This window comes from Hemibagrus wyckioides, linkage group LG13 (genome assembly GCF_019097595.1).
Source record: "Hemibagrus wyckioides isolate EC202008001 linkage group LG13, SWU_Hwy_1.0, whole genome shotgun sequence".
Taxonomy (NCBI): domain Eukaryota; kingdom Metazoa; phylum Chordata; class Actinopteri; order Siluriformes; family Bagridae; genus Hemibagrus; species Hemibagrus wyckioides.
The window spans coordinates 14,531,902-14,558,272 of NC_080722.1; the positions used below are offsets into that span (position 1 = coordinate 14,531,902).

The window sequence follows — 26,371 nt, forward strand, 5'->3', positions numbered from 1 at the left end:
CTGAGAATGAGCCTTAGCCGCATTTAGAAAGCTGGTCGTCCGTTAACCTGCGCCACTGGAGCAGGCATTCTTAAAGAGGAGACAGCAGGAAAAAATGGAGGAATGAATAACAACTTGTGACCAGCAGAGACAATTATGAGCATCCCTTGGGTGTGCGAGGCGAAACAAAGGCATTTGCAGAGCCTATTTCCACAGGCAATCTGTGCAGGAGTGTAATTCTAATCGAGAGGCAGTGGTAAAGGCTGAGTTGGACTTTTATGCAAGCTATTTAACGATGTGTGTAGTTTCTGCCTCCCTCCCCCTGGGCTGACTGGAACAAACCTGTTTTTGTTGTTCAATCATTGTACTACAGAAATATGTTGCTTTGGCTGATAACACTGAATGGTTTTGTTATGCTGCAAGTGCTCTGAAATGTCTTCATCAGAATGTAGTAGAATCTATAAGTATGTGTCTATTATTCTAAATACATTTGATTTTTTTTTCCCCCACTCACTTATTTCTCTGTTTCTCCCTCCAGCAGCAGATGAGCTTGGCATCGAGTTCATGGGTAAGGAAAATGCTTTCTGTAATTACTATTCATCTCACAAAACACTTGCACTGTTTCTTCTTCATAGCAATTTATCATTTTAGTTATCACTTGTTTCACAAGGTTTTCCCATTCTCACACAGCAGTGTTACAAATCAAAGGGTGCCGAGGGTGTGCACCTGTGTTGTTTTACCTCCTGACTTTGTCAAGCACCACTCAGCCGTATCGTGTGATTACTATGTGGATGGCTGGCACTCTTCTAAGCAGCAGGGGAGTGAGCGAGCCTACAGTCCTCTCCCCCCCTAGTGAGAATGTTGACAGTAGCATTGTTGAGGATTGCCAGCTACAGACCACATACAACTCAGATGGACTTTGTTTGCACAGAATTAATGTGCGTCGAAGTCCACGCCTAAACATTAAAACTTTCGATTTCTGCCCTGGTGTCACCATGGAAACACAGGTAGTGGATCAGCTAGATAATGTGAGGACAGAATACCTGCTGTACCTGCAGGTTCTGTTGCAGGTGTGTGTACATGATACCTTTGTGTCTCTGTGTAAATATATATATTGTGTGTGTGTGTGTGTGTGTTTAGTGTCCCAGTTAGTACCTGTTAAGCCCAAAGGTATATCACTTGCTGAGGCTGCACATTGTATAATGTGACTCTTGAGAAAAGAAACACCACCCAGCCGATCGGATAAGTGGCTGCCTTTACTGACAAACTGGAGTAGCCACAGATTTTAAGCAGTGTCAACAAACAGGAACCATAAACTGCACTAAAGAGGATTTTTTATAGAAGCTGTTTTCCCCACTTTTCTATCTGTCACTGGCTATCTTCTTCCCCTGTGATAAAAGTCATTTCCATTTTTCTACGCCCGCACTCCTATACGCCCACTGCCCTCTGTCATTTGCTTGACAGCTGAATATATTCCATGAGTGAATCTAGTGAAGTTTTCTATTAGCCTAGGTTCACATGTCTGCTTTAGTACCTCCACTTCAAACATCCTCAAAGTGAGACAGAGGGAGACGAAGGGAGGAAAAGGAGAGGAATAGATATGTATAACTCTCCAGTGATTTTAATCTGGATCTTAAATGAGTCTGGTCACAGCCATTTTATAATATATGTTTCTGTCTGTGAAAGAGAGAAATATGTAGACAGAAAGACGAGATGAGATCTCCTGCCTCACAACTGACTACACAGTTAAGTCATCCAGTGCCACTTTCTCCTTTCATAATCATGGGCAGGTATGATAAATAATTACTGTATGAACTGCCAGTGGGCCATAGAGTAATTACTATTAAGTTGCTATTTAGAATAGTTACGAATAACTAGTAATATTAAACACGCCATCTAACCTTGTTTCAGCAACACTTAATTTGGATATTCTACTCTATACCCTCAACACATTGTCTATAGAGTGTCAACAAATTGTCAAGTGACCATCACAAACTACAACTAAACAATAAATTCAATTTTATGGTTGTTGATTTTTGTCTATAACCTATTCACACTCTATAAGCCTGAGTTTATTGATTTAGTGATTGTTGTGTGTTGCACTGGCACTTCACGTTGTCTGTATTGACAGGAGTCACAGGCTAATATTAGATGTGTTTTCAACCGAAATACATTTCTGGGACAGCACCAGGATTGCGTTCTACCTGTGGATGACCCTGCTAAAAACCTTGTTATTGTGTCCATTTTGCAATGTGCATTAAATTATCTACAACAAAATCTCACAAAATCCCAAATTTTATATTTCAGATACCCTAATAAGTGCAGTGCATAAAATTGTGGCTCTAGTAGTTACATTGTTAACTGCACAAGTCATTCTAGTTTGCTAATTGTGACAAGGATAGCTATAAACACGGTAAATAACACTGATTTATTGATGTAATGGCTAGTTTTAACTTCCCCAGGTTTCCTGCATGATGGTGGAAGTCAGCACCAAGCTTTATTCTCTTGGATGTCAGCTGTTTTATCTAACTTGGAAAGCATCCATCTTTTGAATGCAGCCCCCAGTTTTACTCATTTTATTTCATTTGGCATCAGTGTACTTTTATGGCAGCAGATTGTGCCTTTTGCCCACAAAAATAGGATCTGCCAATGGGGGCTGTTTAACACTGAATTCTGCCATGTCTGCACTTCTTAGCAGTAAAAATGGGGGCATGTCTATAACATGACTGACAGGAGGGATGTAAACACAGTGAGGAAATCCAGCTCAGAGCTGTTTTTCTCAGTCATCTCTTTGTTTTCAGAAATTATGAATCACTGAGTTCCCTGGATATCTGTAATGGTGAGAACAGTAAAACTACTGACCAGTGCATCCTGAGATCATCTGCCAGCCAGGACCACATGCATTCATTAGACTACTTTTTTTTTTTTTTTTATCCCAGCATCAGTGCTGGCTTCCTCTGAAGATGTGTATGTGAGAAAAACAAAAATGAGTGTGGCAGAGACAGCGAAGCAGATAATGAAAGAAGACAAACACTGTCTCATCACTATAGATGGCTTTTTCTAAACAAATCATTAACACAATTTAATTAAAAGAGTATCGCTGAACAAAGATGCAGAAGGTATATAAGCCAGATGAGGACATATTTTATATCTTGCCATTATGTCTAATAAGTGATATTATCTCTCTACCATGAAGTACTTGTCCAAACTGCTCAATATTATACTTTCGCACACCTGTAATTAATAAATACAGACAAGCAGAGAGTCAATACGGTCTAGCAGAGAGATGAGATAGGACAAATTTACACAGGGAATTAACTTTGGACCGTTATTGTGTTTGTTTTATCAGAGAGTGGAGAGACCTACCAGAGACAGATCTTGTCAATCTTCAGCATCGCCATGGGGATCAGCTTGCTGGGTTTGGCCTGCATGGCTCTTTACTGCAGGAACAAGTGAGTCTTTAACATAACAGAACCAAGATTATGAACAAAACTAAAATATTTTCCAGTGATACTTTAAAGGTAGAGTTCATAGAGACACTTGCATAAACCAAACTGGATTGCTGACATAATTCTAAATAAACGGTTAAATAAAATAGGCATCTGCTTTCATGCAAGTTGGCTGGGCTTTAGTTATTATATGTAATTATAATGACTGAATGTAGCTCAGTTTACTCACAGTGATCATGGTGATGACATCTGACTCACTCTGATTTGCAGTCAGTGCTATGATATTACTATTATATAACTATTAATAATTCAATTCAAATTTATTTGTATAGAGTGGGCATTGTCGCAAAATAGCTTTACAGGAATATAAAATAAAATAAAAATTATATGTTTTTATTTCATTATATCATATTCATTCTAAAATTTTTTTTATTTTTTTAAAATTGTATATCGTGTCATATAAGGCTTTTTAAAATTTATATTTATCCTAAGCCTGAGACGATAAAGAGAAAGAAACCTTGAGAGGAACCAGACTCAAAAAAGAACCCATCCTCACAAAAAGTTAGCAAAAATAAGAAACACTTCATGTAGGACCAGAGAAAAAAAACTGCAGTATAAAACATATTGCATGTGTTGTTAAAGCATAGGTATGGAACAGTATTACACCATAGGTTTTAATGTCAATATTATTTCCAAGTGCTGAGTGCAGGAAACACTGTAGAGCATCTTTTAGGAGTGCTTAGCTTTGTTCGATGTTCCAGTTAACCTTACCTGGAAAGCTACAGCACATCATCACCATTATGTTTCTCCAAAATAGAACGCATACACTGAGCTGTCATTATGTTGTCATTATATGAACAAAAATGTCACTTGATTCAGGTGTTATGTCAATCTGACATGAAGCTGAAGAAAGCTGACTGCATGCCAGCAAATTCCTATTGGAATAACCCATCCAAACATTCTTGTAGGTTTATTCCAGTTGCAAAACTGCTATTCAGTGTAAATACATCATCTAATCCCTGACAATATCTAGATGTGAAAATATAATTCATGATATGCTCACAGTGCTTGTTATGAGGGTTTGATAATTACTTTCTAATTAAGCAGAAACAGACAGACCCACCATGACTGTGAACGTGATATTTGAATTAACATGACATTTGGATCAGAGTTACAATAATGAAATGGCTCATTTTGTCCTCATAGCTAAACAAACTAAACAAAAGGAAGATTAGCATGGCTTTATTAGAAATCAAATGATGATAACTGTTTAATATCTTGCAGGAGACAAAGGGGAAAGCCTAGAGCCCATCAGACCGAGATCCGCACTCTGAGGGACTGCAGTCTCATTGCTTCTCGTCTCATGTCCAAATCTGGCCCCAGGATTGACTATGACCTCCAGCACCAAAAGGTGAAATATCTGGGACGCTTCAGCTTCGCTAGGAGCATTTGTCTTTTTTGTGTTGAAAGACAAGTAATAAGTAATGTGCCACCTTCTTTCCCATGTATATCAGCTTTATAGAATGTAGATGATGGGAAACCAAGCCACCCATGTATGAATTCCAAATGCATTCTCTGTGTATAACAGTCATGTGTAATGAATACAATTGGCCAGCAGGCAGCTCAGGGAATGATGCCCTCCATGGCTCTCACCATAACCAATGATCCCTCACACTGACAGGAATAGCAGAGCATATAGCTCTGAGTAAACATCACACCATTTGATCAGCAGTCCACCTTGCTGCTTTAAAAAGCGGCTCTACTGAGGAGCGGTGTAGAAATAGAACGTAAATCTGACATTTTTTTTTTTTTTGCTTCCATGGATCTAAGCAATGCATTCTCATTTGGCCAAAGGATACTGACAGTTCATGTCCACGTGTGTAGCGTTGGGTTTGCAGGCGAGAGAAAAAAAGATTAAGGTTAGGGATTCTTTATTTTCTTTAGCTTGTACTATTTTAAACAGTAATGGTAATAATGTTCATAATCCTATATAACACTTACATAAGGCTTTTATGACAACTGATTCATTGCTCCTAATGTCCATATCTGTATTCAAACCCAAATTAAACACAAAGTGGGTGCAGCCTAAACCGATTAAAAAAAAAAAGGTAGAAATGCCAGTGCTGTCAGCATGGTGTGTGAATTCTGCCTGTGTCAGTTCCTCCACCTCAGCTATATTACTCCAGGTCATATTTGGTGTGAATTAGATATGTGCATAGGACAGGTGCATAGTTTTTTTTTTGTTTTTTTTTTAAAGTTTGCTCAGTTATTATTTTTGTTTGACAGAGTATTGTGATGAGAATTGCCCTGGGGCAGATTTTTTTTTACCCATTACCCATAACCCACATCCTAAAATGTTATTATTCTTACCACAGCAATTTACAATTGTTCAATTTATTAATAAATGACAGGTCATACTTTTAACTGTTTATAGTTATATTTACTGTTGTGGAAAATTCACAAAACAGATTCCTTGTAATCACTTATCAGCTATTAACAGTTGTTTCTTCAGCAGCCTCTCTTTTTTCTCCCTCTCTCTTGAAGATAATGAATCCAAAAAAAGATCATTGTCATGTTCTAAAGAAAATGGAGAAGCGTAAACCCCCCTATAAATAAATAAACAAATAAACATAGATGGATGGATGGATGGATGGATGGATGGATGGATGGATAGATAGATAGATAGATAGATAGATAGATAGATAGATAGATAGATAGATAGATAGATAGATAGATAGAGCTTTTCTAATTGAATCTTTTTAGCCTTAGATTATATGGAACTGATATAAAATATTAGAATGAGCACTTAATATAAACCTGTGACTGAAATTACAGCCATAAATAATGTTAGAGCTACACTGAGCTGCAAAATGAGCTGTCAAAACATTCTAATATAATTCAGAAAATTGTAAACAACAATGATGAGTTCATTCAAGCCTCGCTTTTGATTTAGTCTTGAACACGTTATGCCTTGCACTGTTATTGAAGCCATATGTGAGCGGTCATGCAGGCCTTGTGTAACTTTTACATAGCCACATCAGCACTTTAAGTAAAGTGTTAGGTCAGTAATACCTCACCACCCATAGGTCATAAAAATGTATAATGTACTCAAATTCACTAATATACATCTGTATTGAAAAGATTGCACCCAAAGGCCTGCATTTCTGGCAATGGGTTAACTTTCAATTGGGCGTGAATCTACATTTTCCAAACTCTCAAAAAGTTCCTGCAATTACACTGGTGAGACCAGCAGCTCTGTTCCCGGTAGAGCATTCTCACCCAGCTGAGGATTTGAGAGGGTGGCCAGAAATGATCCAATTTTCCTGCTGGAGAGAATAAAAATGCTAACAGGTCCCTGAGGAGGGACAAGTGTTAGGATGACACACTTTATCAGCTGCAAGGCTTCACACTAGTTTTAAGTGAAACCACTAGCTTTAATGATATTTCACCGGACAAGAGAGGCAAGCGTGTGTCACTTACTAGAATAAGAGCATTATCTGGTAACTCAGATGACTTTAGGGGGCATCTGAGGCTACTTTCTGAATAGTCTCCATGTTCTGGCCTGTTACAAGATAATGGTTTTAATTTTGGGGGAGAAAAAAAGGGAATGAAAGAAATTCTTTAGGAATCCATTAATGTAATCTTGTCCGGGATTAGTTCCCGACTCATGCAGAAGGACTGAGAAAGTCGACAGGGAGTGTAATCAGAGAGTGTCTCTCTTAATCTGCTGTTTAAATGTAACGTCTAATTAAAGTGGCTCTCCTCTCACTGAGGGGACATATATCACTGAATGAACTACACTCTGCCTCACTGCTTAGTCTATAATTCACTATTCCATCTCTGGCACTGAAGAGTCAAGAGCACATGTGTGTGTGTGTGTGTGTGTGTGTGTAAAAGAGTAAAAGAAATTGAAGGATAGATCTATTGAAAGACAGAAGAATGTGGAAGTGAAGTGCTACAAAGCAGAACAGTGTCACAGCAGTAGCATTTAACCTTTAGAAACATATCACCTGTCATCTCCTTACCACAGTGCTGCAAAGCCCATGGGTCATCCCTGACACCAGGCCACAATATAGGATCCAACGAATCCAAAGGCTCGTCACCCAAGCAGAGCAGGTGTCTGGCTGCAGCGAAAAGTTGCAGGTATTTTCCTGTTTTTCTTCTCCTTTGATTGCTTTCTTCCTCTTCCAATGCATATAGATGAGAAGAGAGGAGAATTAATCAGCTCCTATGTCACCATATGCTCACACATTCAAGTATAAAGATAAATAATGCTAAAAAAGAATTGTTGTGTAAGTATTGTATATTGTACAAAAATGCATTTCTCAATGACATCCAAAAAAAAAATGATTCAGAACTAACTTATGATTTACACTTGGCAGGAGGCACAAGGACTGAATGCATAATTGGCATTCTTCAGCTCGACAGATTGCAAATCATGTATAATTAACTATCCTATGCTCTCCTTGCTTCTTAACAATTAAGCTATGTGATTTTTCACAGTCATATGCATGCACATACAAGCAGAGATTTCAAACCTGTGCCTGAGTGTCTTATAATGCCGTCTTTTACGGTATTTTCGATGAGTTCTCATTTTAGATTTATGTCTCTCTTTGATGTAGTCCTGCTGCAAAGCAGAAGATATCCAATCATCAACCTGTGTCACGCTGGACACCACCCATCTCTCGAGCAGGACACTATCTAACTGGAGGATCAAAAGACTCTATTCATAGCTACAAACATCTTCGAGAGGTGGAGTCCACAGACGCTGCATTAGAGGCTCTGAGAAGGTATGTATGTATAGTATATCAGTTCATATATATTTGTATAGTGCTTTTAACAATGGGCACCTTTACAGAAATATAAAAATTCAGAATATGAATGACAACATTTTAAAATTCATTTATATATTTTTATATTTATATAGAAGATTTTGATATTTTTTGATGGGTTGATTTTTAAAAAAATTCTCTAAAGTATTACAAAAAAAAGTACAAGGATAAGACAGGTTTCTGTGAATGAGACAAAAGCTAAAAGTTAAGTTTGCACATAAAAATATTTTCAATACGCCTCAATAACATTAAACCCTATGAGTACGAAATGCTTACACTAGAGATGCTCAACTGCTGTCAACATGATCCAACTTCACAGCGAGTCATAAACTCATCTCACAACCAGCTCTTTTATTTTGCCCTATTTCCATAATTTGCATTCAGAAACCGTGTACTTTGGAGTTTTGCCTGCAAGGGTTTTGAGGAGATCTTCCACATGTCTCAGCACTAAGACACATGCATACACACAGTGAAACTGGGGTCTGTGTCTCAGCAGAAGGCTAGTATATTGGTAATTGATAGTATTGTGCATAATTAAGAACTGATAAACTAATACACTGTTTTGGGTGAGTTGGGGGTAGAGCCAGGGATAAGCAGGCAAGCTCACACTGACCTATTTCTAGACTTAACAACCTTAAAACATCAACATCAACCCCTAACCCCTCCCCCCTCCTGTTGCCATGGAGACACCCTCTGATGTCCAGGAACATGGAGACAGAAAGCAAGAGGGAAAGAGAAAGAGAAGAACAGTGAGGAATAAAGACAGTGATTAGAATAGGAGATAGATATGATCCTGTTACAGCAGATCCTAATATAACATAGATATTTTGGGAATAGTCTGGATATTTATATGTGTGTCGATCTGGCAGGTTAAACCGCCACTAGCAATGTCCTTTATGAAACAGAACTGCTTTATACCCTGTTATTAGGCTTTAATGTCAAGTAACAACATTGTGGGTTAGAGTTTAGGGCACATTGTGTTTAGGGCTGTTTTATTAGTCACTATATATTTTTTTTAACACAAAGGCTTCTTTTGTTATAATAGAAATTGAAATTCTGGATATGTTTACCCTCCTATAATATTGTACGTGGATGGCTAGAGTGAGAGGAGTAGGTAATTGGGTCGAGGTCCTGCAGTTGTTCTGCCTTAAAAACCATGACAGATAAAAAAGCAGGCAGGAGTCTCTGGGACTTTACCTGACACAAACTTTGAATAACCTGCTTTGGTCTTTTGGGCACATCCCAGGAACCATGTTCATTATTCCAGGGAGCTGTCCCAGTTTAGAGCTGTGTGCTATCTAGGTTCTTTGGGCTGTTGTCGTATAAGGTGTGTAGGGCCTGATAAGGCATCTGAGCATGTAAATTGAATAGCCATCCTCCAAATGGAGTAGTCCAAATGGGTATTCATCAGTTCACAGGCCCAGGTGACAGAGGCCAAAGCTTTGATATGAACGACTTAAATTGCAGATAAGGCTTTCACAAGTGGGAAAAAGTCCAGAGTTAATGTTAATGCTGTCAAAGGAAGGTAGCCTGACTTGTGGATTATGAACAATTACACAGAGATTTTACATTACCACTACCTCAAAGTCAATGTCCTACTGGGAAGATAATTTGAGAATAAATTATGCACACCATGTTCTCAGAGTCTGAGTGGTTTCTCCAATGGGATAAGTGAAAAAGAGTCAAGAAAATGGGGGGAAAAATACTTCATAGAAGGGCTAATCCACACTCTATTTTCTCTCTCTAGGTGTAACTCCCAAACTGAAGGTAATCAGTACAGCCGCTCATTTCTGAATATGCAGACTGAAGCTTTCGCCCATTCCAGAGAAAGGTTGACCCTGGCTGATGTTCCTTGCACTCGTCTGGATCAGGGAACAGCATTTCCTCCTCCATCTCACCGTGCCTGCTCTGTTCCCATCATCCCCTCTGTTCAAGCATCCAACCTGGAGGACAGAGCAGAGGATCGGAGCACCACGGTGTTGCATTATAAGGATGGAGCTTCTGCTAGCCAACCTATCAATCCAGAGACTGAAATAGGGTCACTGTCAAATTGCAGCCAGGGATCACATGCATTGGAGAATCAAAGCAAACACAAAAGCCTTGTCACTTACACGACAGCTTCGGGACCACGTACAGAGTCCACTATGGCAAAGACTGTCATCTCTATAACTGTACTGGGATCAGGGAAGGAGCGCGTGCACCAATCCACCAACTCGTTCAAATCCACTGGAAGAGTAGAGAATCAGCATGTCCAGTCCACTCACGAGGAAAAAGAGGAGCCGGGGGCTGCTTTACACAATACACCTAAAAGGAGAGAAAGAGACTGCTACCTTTCCACTGAGCTTAAGGGTCTGTCCAGTTTCACAGCCTCTAAGAGCTGATTGGATAACTTCATAGGACTGGCGAATTAAACTAACACAAAAACAGTGGATTTGGAAACAGTGAAACACTAAAATCCATGAAGGTCTATTCCTTCGCCCTCACCTCCCTTTTACTGACACGAGACTTACACTCTAAACTCTGTAACTGCATTGTGGACTACAGGAAGAACTTGCTGTGACAGAATTCAGAACACTGGATACCTGAGAATACAATGTGAATAAATTATGAAATGATATAATGACTGTCGTTGGGATGTTGATTTAAAGAGGCATTGAAGAAGAAAAAAAAGATTTATATGCCACTATTTAACAAAATGCTTCTACTTAGAAACCAAATAGTGTGTCATCTCTATGTTGTTTCTCTATTGTAAAAAAAAAAAAAGAAAAAAAAAGAAAAGAAAATATAATAGATGTCATAACTATATGTATGTCATATATGGAATATATATGACATACAAGAGGACAAAAATAAAGATGCAGAATATGATGAACAGGAAGCTTTTCATTTCCAGCTCTGCCATTCTAAGACATAACCCAATTCAAGTTTGTCTTTTCTCTGTTTTTGCTTGAGGACGTGAAGACGTGAGTTTGGTGCTTTATGAATAAAATCTCTATGTCACCTTGTGATTTGATCAGAGAGTGTCTCCACACACTGGCGGGTATTACACAGTGATCAATGCTCTATTTCCTGCCACCCACTCTATGTATGGCAGACAGATATCTGCAGCTATCACTGGCACAAATCTACAAAACGTGCCAATAGGAAGATAGTCAGTCACCAGCACTGTCTCCATGGCAACAAGGACCCATGGAGTCAGATAGTCCTCACAAGTTTGAGCTGCTCTGCATCCACTAGAGCAGACTGTCAGCAGATTTAATCATTTACTTGTTTATCATCCACAAAAGTAGCTTCCCCTAATTAAATCTAGACTCATTATTTTGCATCAGCTATTTTCAAACTGCAAAAAAGGGAGCAAGAAGTTCTTAACTAGCCTATTTTTCTTCAGGTGAGAATGTTTTTCAGTGGAATTAATCAGCAAAAATATTAAACACTGGTGCCATTGATGTCTCTGCTCATGTATAGCCTTCCACCGAAAGGTCTAACATGAAAGAAAAATTTTTTCCCCTAAAAGCTAGAAGAATGATCCGGCTCGAGCGTGAATATTAAAACTGTTACAACCAAAATACAAACGAAGTAATGGCTCTGTGCCTGGCATCGTTCAGTAAGAACAACATGTGATTTCCTCTTTGTGTGGTTTGAGCAGGAATCAATGTAATAGTCAACCATTATAGAAAAATCACATACACTTCCATGAGATTTTTTCACTCGATGACTCGAGTAATATGTGATCATCCGATGTGAAGGTGCATTTCACCTTGTTACGTCCTGAAAATAAAATCCATGTGACATCAATGAAATAATATAAAACTATATGATCACATGTGAAACACATGCCCTGAATGTGAACAATAAATACATCATGTGTAAAAAAAAAGAAAGAAAGAAAGAAAGAAAGAAAGAAAGAAAGAAAGAAAGAAAGAAAGAAAGAAAGAAACATATGCACTGCATCTAAAAAGTCCACAAGTGAAGCATATCAATATGTGGAGTGTTTAAAAAACATGTGTAAAAATGCATACACATGTATAGCCTAATGTAATTATTCGTTGTGACTTTTCAATTAGGGAATTAATTCAGAGAAAGATAATTACTTGTCTCAGCTTGTTATGATAGTAATAACCCGTGGACTCAGGTATGAAGTTACAGCAGCTTTACGACACAGACCTTAGGATTAATGATACATAGGATTGGATTTTTTCTATCTCTACCAATAGTAGCTATTATTTGCTTCTTAAATTGTGTAAAGCTTTTGTCTAAAGACTATTAGCTGGATGATGCTAAGATTATTGTGACTACATTGTGCTGTTGACTTGCTAAATTTGATCCATCCATCATATCTATATCTATTGACGTAGGCAAGCTGATTCCTCAGGGAGACTGCTAACAGTTTGAGGAATGGAAAGGGCCAAGCCACAGAGACTGGTCAGAAATGAGCACAGTGCAGCACTGGCACTGTGAGAGAGTAGACACAATAAGGGCAGGAGGAGGAAGTAAGATGTACTGTATCTGTCACATGAAATGAGCAGCAGTGTCTTAGTGAAATGGTGCTGCATGTTTAATATACTGAATTAACTGGCTGACCCCCACATCTCCTCACCGCAGAGCCTGTCAATGCTGGTGCAGGCTGGAATTTCATATAGGCTTGAAGTTCCACTTGAGTGAGACGGACTGGTGCAAAGTGTGACAGGCGATGGGGCTTGCTGCATATAAAGGAATTCTACCAGGTTTAAGATGCAGCTTAACCCCTTGAGCAGTGGCGGCTTAGAGGCACCATTTATATCAGTCATTTAACAAATGTTAATCCTCAAAAAGTCTTCTAAATTAATTTAAGTCTTTTTCTTTAATTATAAATTGAATAGTAGTTTAAATACCAGTGACCACTTTTAAGTCAGCAACGATTTGTCACTTTATGGCAGCTATTATGTTCTGTTGATTTGCTAAACAGTTGCAGGGAGCTACCCCACTTGGCTTTAATAAATGTATTAAATGAAGTTATTAATCTCCCAGTTATTATCTAGTGGTTATAAAGGGTAACTGCAACAAGCACTAATAGAAGTCCACTGGGGCAGGGACTCGTTTTTCAGTGTATGAGGAGCAGAAACTGTTACTGACAGGCTAGTTATAAAAATTTCATTTCAAAGATTGGGAAATGGAAAGCATGTTTATGGAGTCATTTCCATCCATCCAAAATGCTGAAACCAGTCATTCATTGTTTGTAATAATATTAAACATAATTATGTCTAAAACTGCTCAAAAACCAGTAGGCTATATACTGGATGACTATGTTGTCAACTCTCAACTACCTATTACAAGGTTATTAGGCGGTAGTAAATAAGCATAAGTCAATTGTCAGCATCTCAATTTAATTATGTTTGAGCCTTTGTTGTTATCAGTGTCATCCTGCCTCACAAAAAATCTATAATCATGAGCCACTGCCATGTTAGAGAGTCAGGTAAAATATTGCACAATACGTACAATTTCAGTTAAATAGTTATTCTAGAGAACACAACAGAAGTTTTTAAACATTCTAACAGATCTGTATCAACTGACTTGTTAGAAAGTCATACATTCACAAATATACACTGACTATATATTGACTTGTTCATTCATCTTCAGTCACACTGGGTGCACTGTAAGAGAATTTACCACAGATGGGATACCAGTCAATTGCAGGCCACCATGCACACACATTCATACCTAGAGGCAATTTAGAGCAGCCAGTCGAGCTATCTACTGTTTTTGGACAGTGGGAAGAAACCAGGGAATCCAACTAAGCAGGCTATAATGCATTAGCTTTAAACTGATATTTTAAACCTCTCATAGCTTGTGGCACATGTAATTTATAGCAAATGTAATTTAGAAATGAAAAAAAAAATGTTTGGAAACCCATTACCGTTTAATAACAAAAGTGTGTCTACGAATATGGTATGGTGCCTTACATAGCCTTACTTGTCTTTTTTAATTCCTCTATTAGCTCATGTAGAGTAATAAAAATCGATAATAGCAATGTGATTATTATTATGAACATAATTAGAAAAATGTTACATGCAGAAACACTACAGCAAAGCTGAGGTAGGTAGGTGTAGCACCCTGCATTCATTAAATATGAACTACCTCTCAGTGAGATTTTCAAAGAAATTTGTAAAGAAATAAATATATTATTTACAATGTTATAGCTTCTTGCAAAAAAGGTTTTGTGAAGGGCTGAAAGCTGTGTGCTGCAATTTACCTCACAATTTCAAAGAGGGAAACATTATACATTAATTATCTTTCATATAATAATCAATCAATCTAATTTGAACTATGCTTATCAAATAACCCTGAATAAACTATGTAATCATTACTGAATATAACAAACTCATTTCTCTTCTAAGGATCAAAATCAAGGATAAAGTCTAAATAATTCACAAGAATAGCTTGAATTTAATACAATCTGAATCATGGCCTTTTAAAACACAATATCAAAGCACATAAAATCTGATTCAAAATAGCACATGAGCCGAAATTTTAATCACCCCTCTAACTGTTTGCATCAAAACATTATACAGACATAATAATAATTTTAAGAAGAAGAAGAAATAACAAGTTAGTTAGGGGGGGTGGATGGGGTTGGTAGCCAATCAATAATTTAGTAAAATGAAGTATTTTTCAATATGGATTTAACACTGTGCGGTCACTAGGTCATAAACAGAAAAGATCTGTTATCCTCTGGGTTTAACATCAGCAAGTACTGAGGCCAGTGTTACATTTCGTCTACGTACGTCTACTCAGATTAAGTTATATATGAAAGCAGATCTGCGATGTAAAAGAATTTGTCATGTTTTGTTTGAAACTACACACGGTTTGACACCTGGCTGAAATATCCTTACATTATCTCCATTCAGTATATTACTTTATCAGCCATAGCAGTGGAATGAATAATGTATTTATGGACTCATTTTACACTGAAAGTACATATAAGTTTAAAAGGTTGCACAAAGAACCTACATAATGGATGGACAGGTAATCCAATATCACCCTTATTAACCTCATATTCTGAAAAAAAGGCTTCCATCCAGACTAATGCTTCAATGCTGAGAATTATTACACACCAGCCATATACTCAAAAACAATTTGAAAAAATGAGACGTTCTCCCTTCCTGGAGTAGAATAGCAAATACGTTCAATTCGATCTAACTTTTAACAATGGACATTGTCCCAAAACAGATGTCCGGACATAAAATGTAAATTTTAATTCTATATATGTCTCTACTAAGCCAGGTGCATTATAGAGGTTGTAGAGTTGTAAGAGTGATATAACAATTATCATATTTTATACATATTTTTATCTTTCTCCCATTTCCTAGCAATTCTAGCATAATAAATGTGCAATGAATTAGCAGCTATTTACGGCCTGTCAGATTACACTGCGCTGGATTTCCTTTCCCAAGTTAAGATCTATAAAACAGATGTACTTCTTATCACTAGTTCTAATGCCCCAGTTAAGAAAAATACTATGTTCTTTTTTCTCTGATGTGTAATATAAGATTTTACTGGGGAAAAAAAGTTGGAAAAGGTTTAAAATGCATTAAAGCACAGTGTTTTGAGTCATCCTGACAAGCCTGTATTGTCAGACCAGCTTGGGCCAGATTTAGCATGCTGGAAATATCCAACTAGACTTAGATGTCCAATTCACAGAGAGACTGCTATAAGAACACCACTCACACAGCCAAAACTCAAGCAACCATTTTTTGGTTATTTCTGGCCAGTTCATGGTAGTGCTAATTGGATGTATGAATTCTAGCTCTAAGAACTCTAAATGAAACACATTTAATGTCATGAATATCTGTCATATCTACCCAAGTTATAGCCCATGTGGCCGTCAATATGCTACTTAGTTCTGAACTTACTGATTTTCCACACTCTTACTTAGGCATTGCTTCCTGGACCTTTGTCCTTCTCTGCCATTTTGTAGTTTTTCCTAGTTTTTCTGAAATCCCTAGTTTATTGTCCCCTGTATTTTAGTTCCCATAGCCAGTCTTTCGGTTTCTTGAATATAGATTTGCCTGCATTCAACATATATGTCTATGTTTTGATTCCTTCTTTGGTAATCCCTGTGCCTGCTAAAGGAAAAAAAAGCAGAAAATTGGTACAGAATCATTTCATGTTGTTGTGATTTTGCGGCTCTTATAAAGTCACATATTAAAAGTGACTGTGAGTGCTTTCATATTCAAGTGCTTCCCTGCAGGCTGCACAGCCATAAGACGGCCACCTGCACCAACAGCAAGGGCACAAATTACTCCCAATGTAGTGTGAGAGAATGACCCTGCTGGTGCCCCAAAATCGCCCATCTGATGGCAGCATACCTGATGGCAGGGTATCTGTCTGGCAGCATACCAGTACTGACGGCTCATCCTTTTGTACTTCAATCAGATGCACGTTTCTCTCTCTTTCTCTCTCTCTGTAGCCCACACAGTCATCCTGCCTAATTATACTAATTAACCTCAACACAAAAAACAACAAAACATCCTGGCCCAGACCGACAGCCGTGCTGAGGTTACAGAGTGGTGCAGAGAGTGGTGTTTAAACGAATCAGACATCATATCTGCTTCAATTAGCAGAAGAACATGGTGAATCTACCACAGGAAATGGTTGCTTTCTTTCATTCTCTTCTGAGAATTTGAGAAAGAAATACACAGGGGTAGCATCTGTGTTAAAAGCAGAAATACAAAACAGCGCAAAATACAGATTAACAGCACATAAGCGCATCACTTACACAAGAACAGTCATCATATATACATTAAGATGAAACAATGATTTGGCCACGATATTTTATCATCCCCAAATAGATTAAAACAGACAGTCAGATACTAGTTTTCATTCTTTACAACATTGATTTAAAACGATGTTCTCATATTAGCATTCATCCTGTATTTCTGTGCTAACAGAAGAGTCGTGTGAGATTTAATCCTGTCTTTTATTAATTTAATTCTTAGATAAACAATCGGAAATGAGCTGTTTCCAATATTGTATGCAAAAATGTCAATAAAGTGAGCAGGTGAGTAGGCAATAGGATTAATGATGATTGAAAGTCTGAATTATTAATCACTCATTGCCCTAGAGTTTTAAGGTCTGGAAGTGTGAAGAAGGCTTTTGCTCTGATTAATGGAATCAACACTTAATAAGTGAACTTTTATTGGAGGATTTGTTAATTGCCCATTCTTGGCTTTCACTTGTGGCTAATGTCACGCAGTATTCTGTATTCTGTAGCAGGTTACTGTTATTAGCATACATCAAGTAATCTCTGTAAAAGTTCAGTGGTTCACGGTAAAGGAATGGAAATAATACAATTCACAAAATATCCTATCACTGGGGTCCCTCAAAGTTGTATACTTGGCCCTCTCCTCCTTACACTACATACCTGTGTGTAGAGACTCAGCTAGCTTGGCTAACAGGCAGCAGGGGAGGTGTCACCACCAGCTATAGTGAGGAGAGGTAAAACGATGTCCTCTGACATGCTGAGAAGAGAAGAAAAGCAGGGCTCTGTGGAGACATTAAACATTCTGTAATTCACTTAAAATGCAGAAAACAGATGGTAGGTTGTTTTTATGTACTTTCAACAACTGTCAGAAAGTGAATTTGAGGAATGTAAAGTGGAATAAAACATAGATTCAGACACATTAAGCTAACTGTTAGGCGTGAATGCGATACATATAAAAACGTCCACCTGACATCTGTCAACTCTTTGCCTTCCAAGTGTCTGATTTCATACATCATATAAAGCTATCTGTCTACATCCAACTCCTATCATGACCTTTCCTTTATGAAAAAAAATATATTCCATATGATATTTTCTCTTCAGATATCCCAAAGCCCATCCTTTAAATGGAAGAAAGTATATAATCTGACACTTGGTCACCCTTGAAGAATTTCGAAGGTTAAGGGCAAAAGGACGGTGGCTCTGGTACCCCTCTGGCTTCAGGCTCACCCCCCATAAGATCACATGTGCAAGTCTTTAATCACTAGGCTACCACAACTACCATTTGCTCACAGGGAGGTCTACAGAGCCAAGACCATAGAGCCACGGGCAGGCTCTGCCAATCTTGGAAGCCACGATTATGTGCTGAGAAAAGGCACAAGGCAAAAAAAAACAACAACAACCTTCCTCTTCACCTACAGATGACAGCACTATGAGCAGATGAGCAGCCCCTAGTGGTCAAAATTGTTTGTGATGACCTTAATCAAGATTAGCTGTGATTCAACAGCAGTTCCTAGTGGTGGTAAGGAGATCTGAAGAAACAGATGTGAAATCCACACGAGTTTTGGCACAGCTTTGCTGATAGTTTTGGAAACAAGGTGATGGAAAAGTCATTACTAAATGCATCAAATTTTTAAGTTAGGTGTAACAAATGTGTAGCTGAGCGGAACCCCTGACTGTATAATCATGTGCCATTTACATTCTCACTTCTAAATTCAACTCAACTATTATAAATAAATGAATGAATAAATACAAGATGAAGATTACACAAAGATTACTTCATGTAGTTAGGATTAAGGATTAATGCGTTCAGTGCTCACACTCTTAAACTTGGCTTGAATCCTGGCTCTGAAAATGGACCAATCACCATGACTTAAATCAGCATTTATCAATATTATAGCATTTGAAATTTTACTATCTATTAAGATCTATAAAGTAAGAAGACAATGGGATCAAGTACTGGAATAATATGGTTGGAATATACCATGGTTGGAAGAATATAAGTAGTTTATTTGATGGTGAAAAGAATAGTCATTATTAATACTAGCCTTAACAGTAATACTAAAACATTTACACATCAAAAATCATAAACTTTTGCTATACAGACATTAGTGGCTAGACTGGTTAATGGCAATCCCCTTTGACGTTGTTGAGAGTCTTCAGATGATATTTTTTACTGTTTGCCTACTTGCAGTATCCAAATCTATATTTTTTACTGAATTATTAAATGGCCTAATTTTATGTGTAACCAGAGACCTGAGAGATTTGTTCTAATGGAAAAAAGCAGGTAATAGATGCATAAGTATAATCAGGCTGTTAAGAGATTTCTAAACTTTTGCAAATGCAAAATATAGATAGTGCTGCGCAGAGGGAGAGACCAAATGAATTATTTAGTCTTGATCTCTATTTAAATTCACCTACCATGAATTAACCCTGTTATTGTTAACAATGTAGTCTTTGAAAGGCTTGACAGGCTTTTGTTTTTGATTAATTACATTTGATAATGAGTCTCACTGTTAGACATGATTATTACATCAGTGGGATAATTGGTGTTTATTTTGGAGTTGGCATTATGAATTATGTAAATTAGCCAACAAAAAAAATCCACCTCTCCAACAGCATTGTTGAGGGTAGAAAAATAAAACATTAAAAAGGTCAGTGTAATTGATTTACTTGTATGCTTGGATTAAAACGCGAAAATATTATTTCTTTTAGTGCTAGATTTATATCTTATCATATTGAGCTTTTGAGGTTTTCTCCCATTCTAATTTTAAACATGTTTGCCTACATTTCCAGAGCTTCTTGTACATTGGGGAACAGTTACAGTTAGAACAGAATAGAAATAATAATAGTAAAAAAAAAGAACAAAGAGACAACAGCTTATAAAGATGGTTGCTAGTGTAATTTGTCTTGCTCTATTTATAATATGCAACTGTCTAGACCATGGCTTCTAATAAGGTTGTTTGTGTGTGTGTGTGCATGTGCAATTGTGTGTGTGTGTGTGTTGGCTCCTTGGATAGTAAGTGTGAGAGATGTAAAAGTAAGGTAGCACAAGACAAATGGACAGAACGGTAAATGGCAGGTCATGGGGTCTCTATGCACAGCAGATAAAATGAGCTTTCCACTGCAGACTGAAGGTAGTTATAATCGGACAGAAAAGATGTCACAACACAAGAATGAGCAGGCTTAAGTCAAAACCATGCAATATATCAATTACATAGCCATTAATAAATACAAAACAATAAAGACAACAATTAGAAAGCAGTTAGTGGCGATTAGGGGTATAGGGAGCATTAAGCCGTAATGAGACGTGAGGGACTGATGTTCTCGAAGCTCAAGGGCTACCTGGAGAGCAGAGCAAGGGGGAGGAGAGCTAACACCATCTGCTACAGTGCTAGAGCAACATGAGAAGCACAGATAAAGTTGCACTATGGAAAGGAGGGGAGAAAGGGACAGGTCAGATAACGCACAAACATATGCATGAACTAACTCTCTCTCTCTCTCTCTCTTTCTCTCTCTCTCTATTGTATTATTATACAACCAAAATGACAACATTTTTACATCAGACAGGAATCCCACAACATGGTGACAGCAAACAGATGTATATATACACATTTTGGGAGAATGTCTTAGTTAGGACTGTCAGATACAGACTCTGGTGTCAGGGACACCTGTCTGTAGGGTCACTGCAGGAGACAGAAAGAGAGTGATTATGTGTGTGTGTGTGTGTGTGTGTGTGTGAGAGAGAGAGAGAGAGAGAGAGAGAGAAGCAGGTAGAGGGGTGAAATTAAAACCCTTAGGGAAGCTACGCAATGAAGCAAAACCAGGAGAAAGTGAGCAAGTGGCAGAAAAAAGAGGCTGCAAGACACTAGAGGAAGAAAAAGAGGACAATTGTGGAAAAGAGTGTATGGGAAATAAAACGTGGCCAGAGAAAGTTCTAGACGTAAGGTGTGGCAGGGCTGCTGGTAAGCATGTGGCTTTTATGTGAAATATTTCTTCCCTATGTTAAACAGAGCACACTCTGGGCCTTCCTTGCCATTTAAAGCCTATAGTCTTCCTCCCCCTGGGGAAGCCTTCTTCAATCAAGACTTGAACCACAAGGAAAAGGATTACAAGCGTGATCGCTACACAGCCGTCAAGATGATGCAGCAAATTCTTCAAGATATGTACATCGAGCCAGATCTGCTACATGAGCTAAATGAGGAACAGAAGCAGATTCTCTTCTATAAGATCCGTGAGGAGCAGGTGCGCCGCTGGAACGAGAGAGAGAGCAGAGACCCCTGTCCAAAAGTCCGCAAGAGAAGTAAGTCCACTGATCAGGCAACCTGTATAGTACAGTCTCTAATGTCAAAGGACATTACATGTTATATTTTATCATAGACATGTCGTATTAAAACTAAAGTTTGTCACAATAAACTTTCAGGTTGGCTTGAAAAAGTAGTTGCAGTTTTTAGTAAAAAGGGAGGATAGATAGACAGATTACAACATTTGAGATACCATTAACAATATTATTGCATATAGTACAAGGAAGGCTTTAATGAACCTGATTTGTTTTGGTTGAGTGATTTATTTGAGAAAAAGAGCTATGAATTTTTACCTTCCCAAAACATTCATCAGAACATTTCATTGTAAATTGCAATCAGTTACATATTGAGGCCATGATGGCTTTAGTAACTGATGGGATGTTCTGTTTATTATAACAATAGTAAATTAATAGAAGTTTTATTTTGTATCATCTCTGACAATATACGCCATTACCAGATTACTCTGTGCTGTCTTATGTTTTTGTTATAACATGCTTGTATCTCAGGTTATCACATTCTTGCTGTAGAGTGTATTCCTGTGTCTTTATCATATAAGAGATTTCATTATACAGGGAAACTCTGCCAGTTCTTCTCAGTGTCTGTGTCTGTGTGTGTTTTCTTTGGCCAGGTGACCGTAGAGGCATTCAGTGGCTGCTGGGCTCTGATGGTGAGGTGTGGGTCTGGGTCATGGGGGAGGCCCAGGGAGACAAACCCTACACTGACATAGTAGAAGAGCTGATGGAGGAAAGGGCCAGGAAACAGGCCCAACGAGAGGCACTGGAGCTCTGGTGAGAGAGTCTAAAAACATGAATGCAAGGACTGTAGGGAGGGAGGGAAGATAGGAAGAGCATGAAATGAAGAATAAAAGAAAGATGATATTATGGTGATATAGCTAGAAATAGAAGGAGGGCAAAGAAAAGGGATTGAGTGAGAGATATGAAAATTGGTGAGCAGGCAACAAGGGGATTGGAGGAAAGTGTGAAGACTGACAGATGTGAGTCACCTAAAAATGAGAAGGAAGAGTGAGTGAGAGAGATTAACTGAAAGCGAGATGATGAGCAGTGTGTCAGTCATTCCCTGTTGAATTTTCTGAGGCGTATGAAGGAAGCAGAGATTGAAAAGAAGTTTCGGGATGCCATGGCAAAGGAGAAGGCTCGGTTTGTCGCAGGGAAATGGAGGGAGGAGACAGATGACAGAAAGGCAGCCAAGCAAGAGGAGGAGGAAGAGGATCGTATTCGAGAGGAGCTGAAGGTTGGTATTGTCAAAACATATGTAGTTTTTATCACTTCAACGGAGTGACAAAAATAAACATCAGCGTAATAAATGCATGCTATATGCTTGACTTAACCTGGGCTGACAAGTAGAAACATTGTTTTATTAGTGCCATATATATATATATATATGTGTGTGTGTGTGTGTGTTTGCTTGTTTGTTTGTTTCCCTGAAGGCTTTCTCTCAGCCACACTGAAGGCTTCTAATCCACTTAAAAGTTAAAAAAAAAATTCCAGAGCTTAAGCGATGGAAATTCAGACAACCTGTGGAATTGAAGCCTACAACCTTTGCTCCTTTGCTCCTAGTATAATTTGTCATGTTCTATTTATACTATGCAACTGTCTAGACGCTGGCCTTTGGTAAGGTTGTCTGCGTGTATGCTGACTCTATTGACAGTGGTGCCAGAAATGTGAAAGTAAAAAAAAAAATACACAAGATAAATGGCCAGGACAGTAATGGTCAGGTCATGTGATCTTTATGTATAGCAAATAAAATAGTACATCGTAAAGCAAATAATGTTACATCGATGCAGATCACTCAAACTTGTGAGCAGTTCCCACAAGATAAGAACAGCATATTTAATTTAAAACCAGGGGAAACCTCAATTGCATAACCATTAATAAATACAAGATAATAAGGGTACAACTTATAGAAGCAGTTAGTGGTGATTACGGATGTAAGGAGCATTAAACCGTAATGACAAATACGGGACTGGAGATCTAGAGGAGGACTCTATTTGTGTGTGTTTTAATGGAGTTCAAGGTGGGTCTATGCTAATGCAAAATCAAATATGGTCTTCCCCACTTAAACAGATTACACAAGAGTGACCAAAATAAAGTCAGGTGGAGCATGACTTCCTTCTCCAATCCTATTAGTTTAATTCGACACACTGCCACGAAGATGAAGTAGTGTCAGAATCCTTTCTACTTCACTCAAGCCTTTTATTACTAACTAGCAAAGGTGATTGGGTTCAATTATACCTAATTACTATGTATTTTGGGGCCATGTTGAATTATTTAAAACCTGGCAATCTCGCACAATGACGATAGCGATCTCTGCAAGACAAGGCCAACATTTGTAGGTCTGATCTTTGATGCTTAGAGTTAAAAGGATAATGTCAGCGTTAATGACACAATCCTCCAAATTAATCATTGTAGCTTAGCCGTTAATGAAAATGAGAAAATGAGATCAGCAGCAGAGGAATTTTCATCCAGCAATGCACTTTATCTGACTACTGCCTAGAGATGAGGATGATCAATTAATTTTATGTTTGGCTCCAAGAAATGTGAGCAGGAGGAGAGACAGAGAGGTGAGGAGGAAATCCGACAAACAGAGGAAAGGCGAGCGAAGGAACTGTTCATCTCTCTGAAGCAGGAAGAAAAGAGAAGCGAAAGGGATGACAAGGAATGGCAGGAACAATGTGAGAAAGCAAGTGGAGTGGAAGAAAAAAATTGTACAAGTGGGCCAGTCCCATTAAAGCGTCTGATTTCTATTCAAATCTCTGTGTGCTTCACAGTGCGCCGCTCCAAAGCGGCTGATGAGGAGATGAAGTCTAAAGCTCGCCGCGCCAGAGATGAGTACAAACGCCAGTCCCTGCGCGCCATCGAGAAAGGCCTTGTGGCTGGTCTAAGTGGACTGTTCCAGAAGACGCATCTGAATGGCTCGAGTCAGAACCGCCGCCACAGTGACGTCATCGATCGGCCATCAACTACTCCATCTGATGCTAGCCAATCGCAACCAGCTGTTGGAAGTGCAGTTGCCCCTGTCCAGTGCCGCCGCAGACAGAACCGCAGATACAGCAGCCCACATACACAGTCAATAACAGAGGGGTACCTCTAAATCCTATATGTTACTACACTGATCATTAACACCAATGTACAAATACTTTGACTTACTTCATACACATACATATGATAAGATTACAAAAATCTTATAATCTTCTTACTATCTTATCTTCTTTCTCTAGCCCAGTGTGGATTCGGCCACCTAGGCCAATGTCTCGTGAATCCATCATACGGTGGTTTAAGGAGGAACAAAAGCCCAGAAGAGCAGGCTATGAGAGGAGCAGCGACAACATTGCCCCTTGGTTCTATGGTAAAGAATACAACAACATTGCCTGACACTTTTAGCCTATAAACCTTAAGAAACGTTGCATGCTCTCTTTAAGAAACTATATTAAGAGATTCATGGTAGATAAAACGGCAAAGAAATCTTCCCAAGCCCTGAAGAAAATAAGCTTCCAGGTCGCTAAGTTGGGTAACAGGCACTTTGGTGTAACAAGAGACTAGATTAGTGGTTTTAGACAGAGAGAGCAGTATTGATTGGACTGCAAGAGAATGATAGAGAGAGCAAGGGGTAGAAGAAACAGATGACAAGGCGGAGGTGCAGTGCACGGAGTTAGAACAAGACAGCAGAGATGGAGAGAAACAGAGGTGGCAAAAGTGAAGCTCAATAATTTACAGCTTGCGTTTTAGTTGATTGGGGAAATGATAAGATTAATGAGTGTCAGAGTGATGTTCTTCCACCATGGCAACATGAGAGTGAGGCCTGTCGCACAACAACAGTGTGCCAAAGCATCTGTGCTCTCTAGCACGTACAACCCATTCCCTATCACTCACTGTCTCTGTCCTGTCTGCCATGCTCTGACTCATGTCTGCTCTGGGTGGCTTTTCTTCAATCTAAATGTGTCTTGCTCTTTTTTAACTCTCCTTTCACGTTCCTTATGTCATCTATCCATCTCACCCTACGGCTCACACCTTCTCACACTTTCTTTGCACACACCTGTAGGGATCATCTCTCGGCAAGATTCGGAGTCCTTGCTAATGAATGCTTCTGAAGGCTGTTTCCTAGTCAGAGTGAGTGAAAGGATCTGGGGATACACTCTGTCCTACCGGACAGCCTCTGGCTTCAAACACTTTCTCATCGATGCCTCGGGTGATTACTACAGCTTCCTTGGGGTGGACCAAAACCGCCATGCTACTTTAGCTGACCTCATCGACTTCCATAAGGTTAACTTCTTGCTTCTTCTTGTCTTGGGACGCATACACACATAGTTTGTCAAACTTACACATGCACAGTGGCAGGGAAACACTCACAGGGTGCTGATCATAAAGCTCAAGGGGTGTGACTAACACAACCACAGTAAGCACAACTGTCCTTCCATCTGTGCTACTGACAGAGAGAATTGATTTCATTACTAAACGTATGCATGCTGTTGTCTGTACCTGGGCTGTTGCTCATTTGTCTGGCTGCTGTTGTGTGTTTTCTCAGGAGGAGGTGATAACCACATCTGGAGGAGAGCTGCTGCTGGACTCTTGCAAGCTTAGAGGCTCCACGCCAGATTATGGAGGACTCTTTCAGTGACTCTTTCCTCCATTCTCATCTTGTAATACTCTGACTTTAACCTTGACAAAATAGTTAAGCACTGCATCACATAGAAGCACAGTGATTTCCCTCATGATCACATCCTTGTGGCCAATCACCACACCTCATGCCTTTGTCAAGAGAAAATAAAACTACTTATTTCTATTCTAATCTGCTTGGTCACTTCTTGTACAGGGAATAAACAGAATGTCACCTCGTGTGTTGATTAAGCTCAGCAGGATTAAAGGGGTGTGTGCTGGTCTGTGCCTCAAAGACTCTCACATCACTGAACCAAAACCTGAATCCATATAAAAAACCTCCCTCCTCCATTCAGACCAGTTTCAACTGCCTAACCATCCACATCAGCTGCCTACCAGCCTCCTCCTGCCTCACTGCCCTCCTAACCACACACACAGCAACAACACACACACAAAA

The 26,371-nt window shown here is 38.8% G+C and overlaps 2 protein-coding genes across 3 annotated transcripts in view; both read left to right on the forward strand.

The window, feature by feature from the left end:
• The window catches only part of nrg3b (neuregulin 3b), a 127,563-nt gene extending 116,139 nt beyond the window's left edge, over positions 1-11,424 (forward strand). Inside the window, exons 4-9 of one of the 2 annotated variants that reach the window (XM_058405435.1) lie at positions 518-547; positions 3,329-3,431; positions 4,713-4,839; positions 7,459-7,571; positions 8,051-8,218; positions 10,008-11,424. In XM_058405435.1, coding sequence (XP_058261418.1) covers positions 518-547; positions 3,329-3,431; positions 4,713-4,839; positions 7,459-7,571; positions 8,051-8,218; positions 10,008-10,641 — 1,175 coding nt within the window. In that variant the 3' untranslated portion in view covers positions 10,642-11,424. The remainder of the gene's footprint in view (positions 1-517; positions 548-3,328; positions 3,432-4,712; positions 4,840-7,458; positions 7,572-8,050; positions 8,219-10,007) is intronic. The other variant, XM_058405436.1, reaches the window with a different exon arrangement.
• Positions 11,425-20,731: 9,307 nt separating this feature from the next.
• On the forward strand, positions 20,732-26,107 carry sh2d4bb (SH2 domain containing 4Bb). Its single transcript, XM_058406820.1, has 8 exons — positions 20,732-21,300; positions 21,930-22,089; positions 22,396-22,552; positions 23,855-23,993; positions 24,090-24,402; positions 24,540-24,667; positions 25,361-25,581; positions 25,844-26,107. Exons 1-8 carry the CDS (start codon positions 21,000-21,002, stop codon positions 25,934-25,936), a joined length of 1,512 nt encoding a protein of 503 aa, XP_058262803.1. The 5' UTR covers positions 20,732-20,999; the 3' UTR covers positions 25,937-26,107.
• Positions 26,108-26,371: the final 264 nt, after the last annotated feature.

Coding starts and splice junctions, on each gene's coding strand:
- sh2d4bb (XM_058406820.1), top strand. CDS start 21,000: ATGTTAAACAGAGCACACTCTGGGCCTTCCTTGCCATTTAAAGCCTAT. Junction 22,553..23,854: donor GTATTCGAGAGGAGCTGAAG/GTTGGTATTGTC, acceptor TTTGGCTCCAAG/AAATGTGAGCAGGAGGAGAG. Junction 23,994..24,089: donor CAAGGAATGGCAGGAACAAT/GTGAGAAAGCAA, acceptor TGTGCTTCACAG/TGCGCCGCTCCAAAGCGGCT.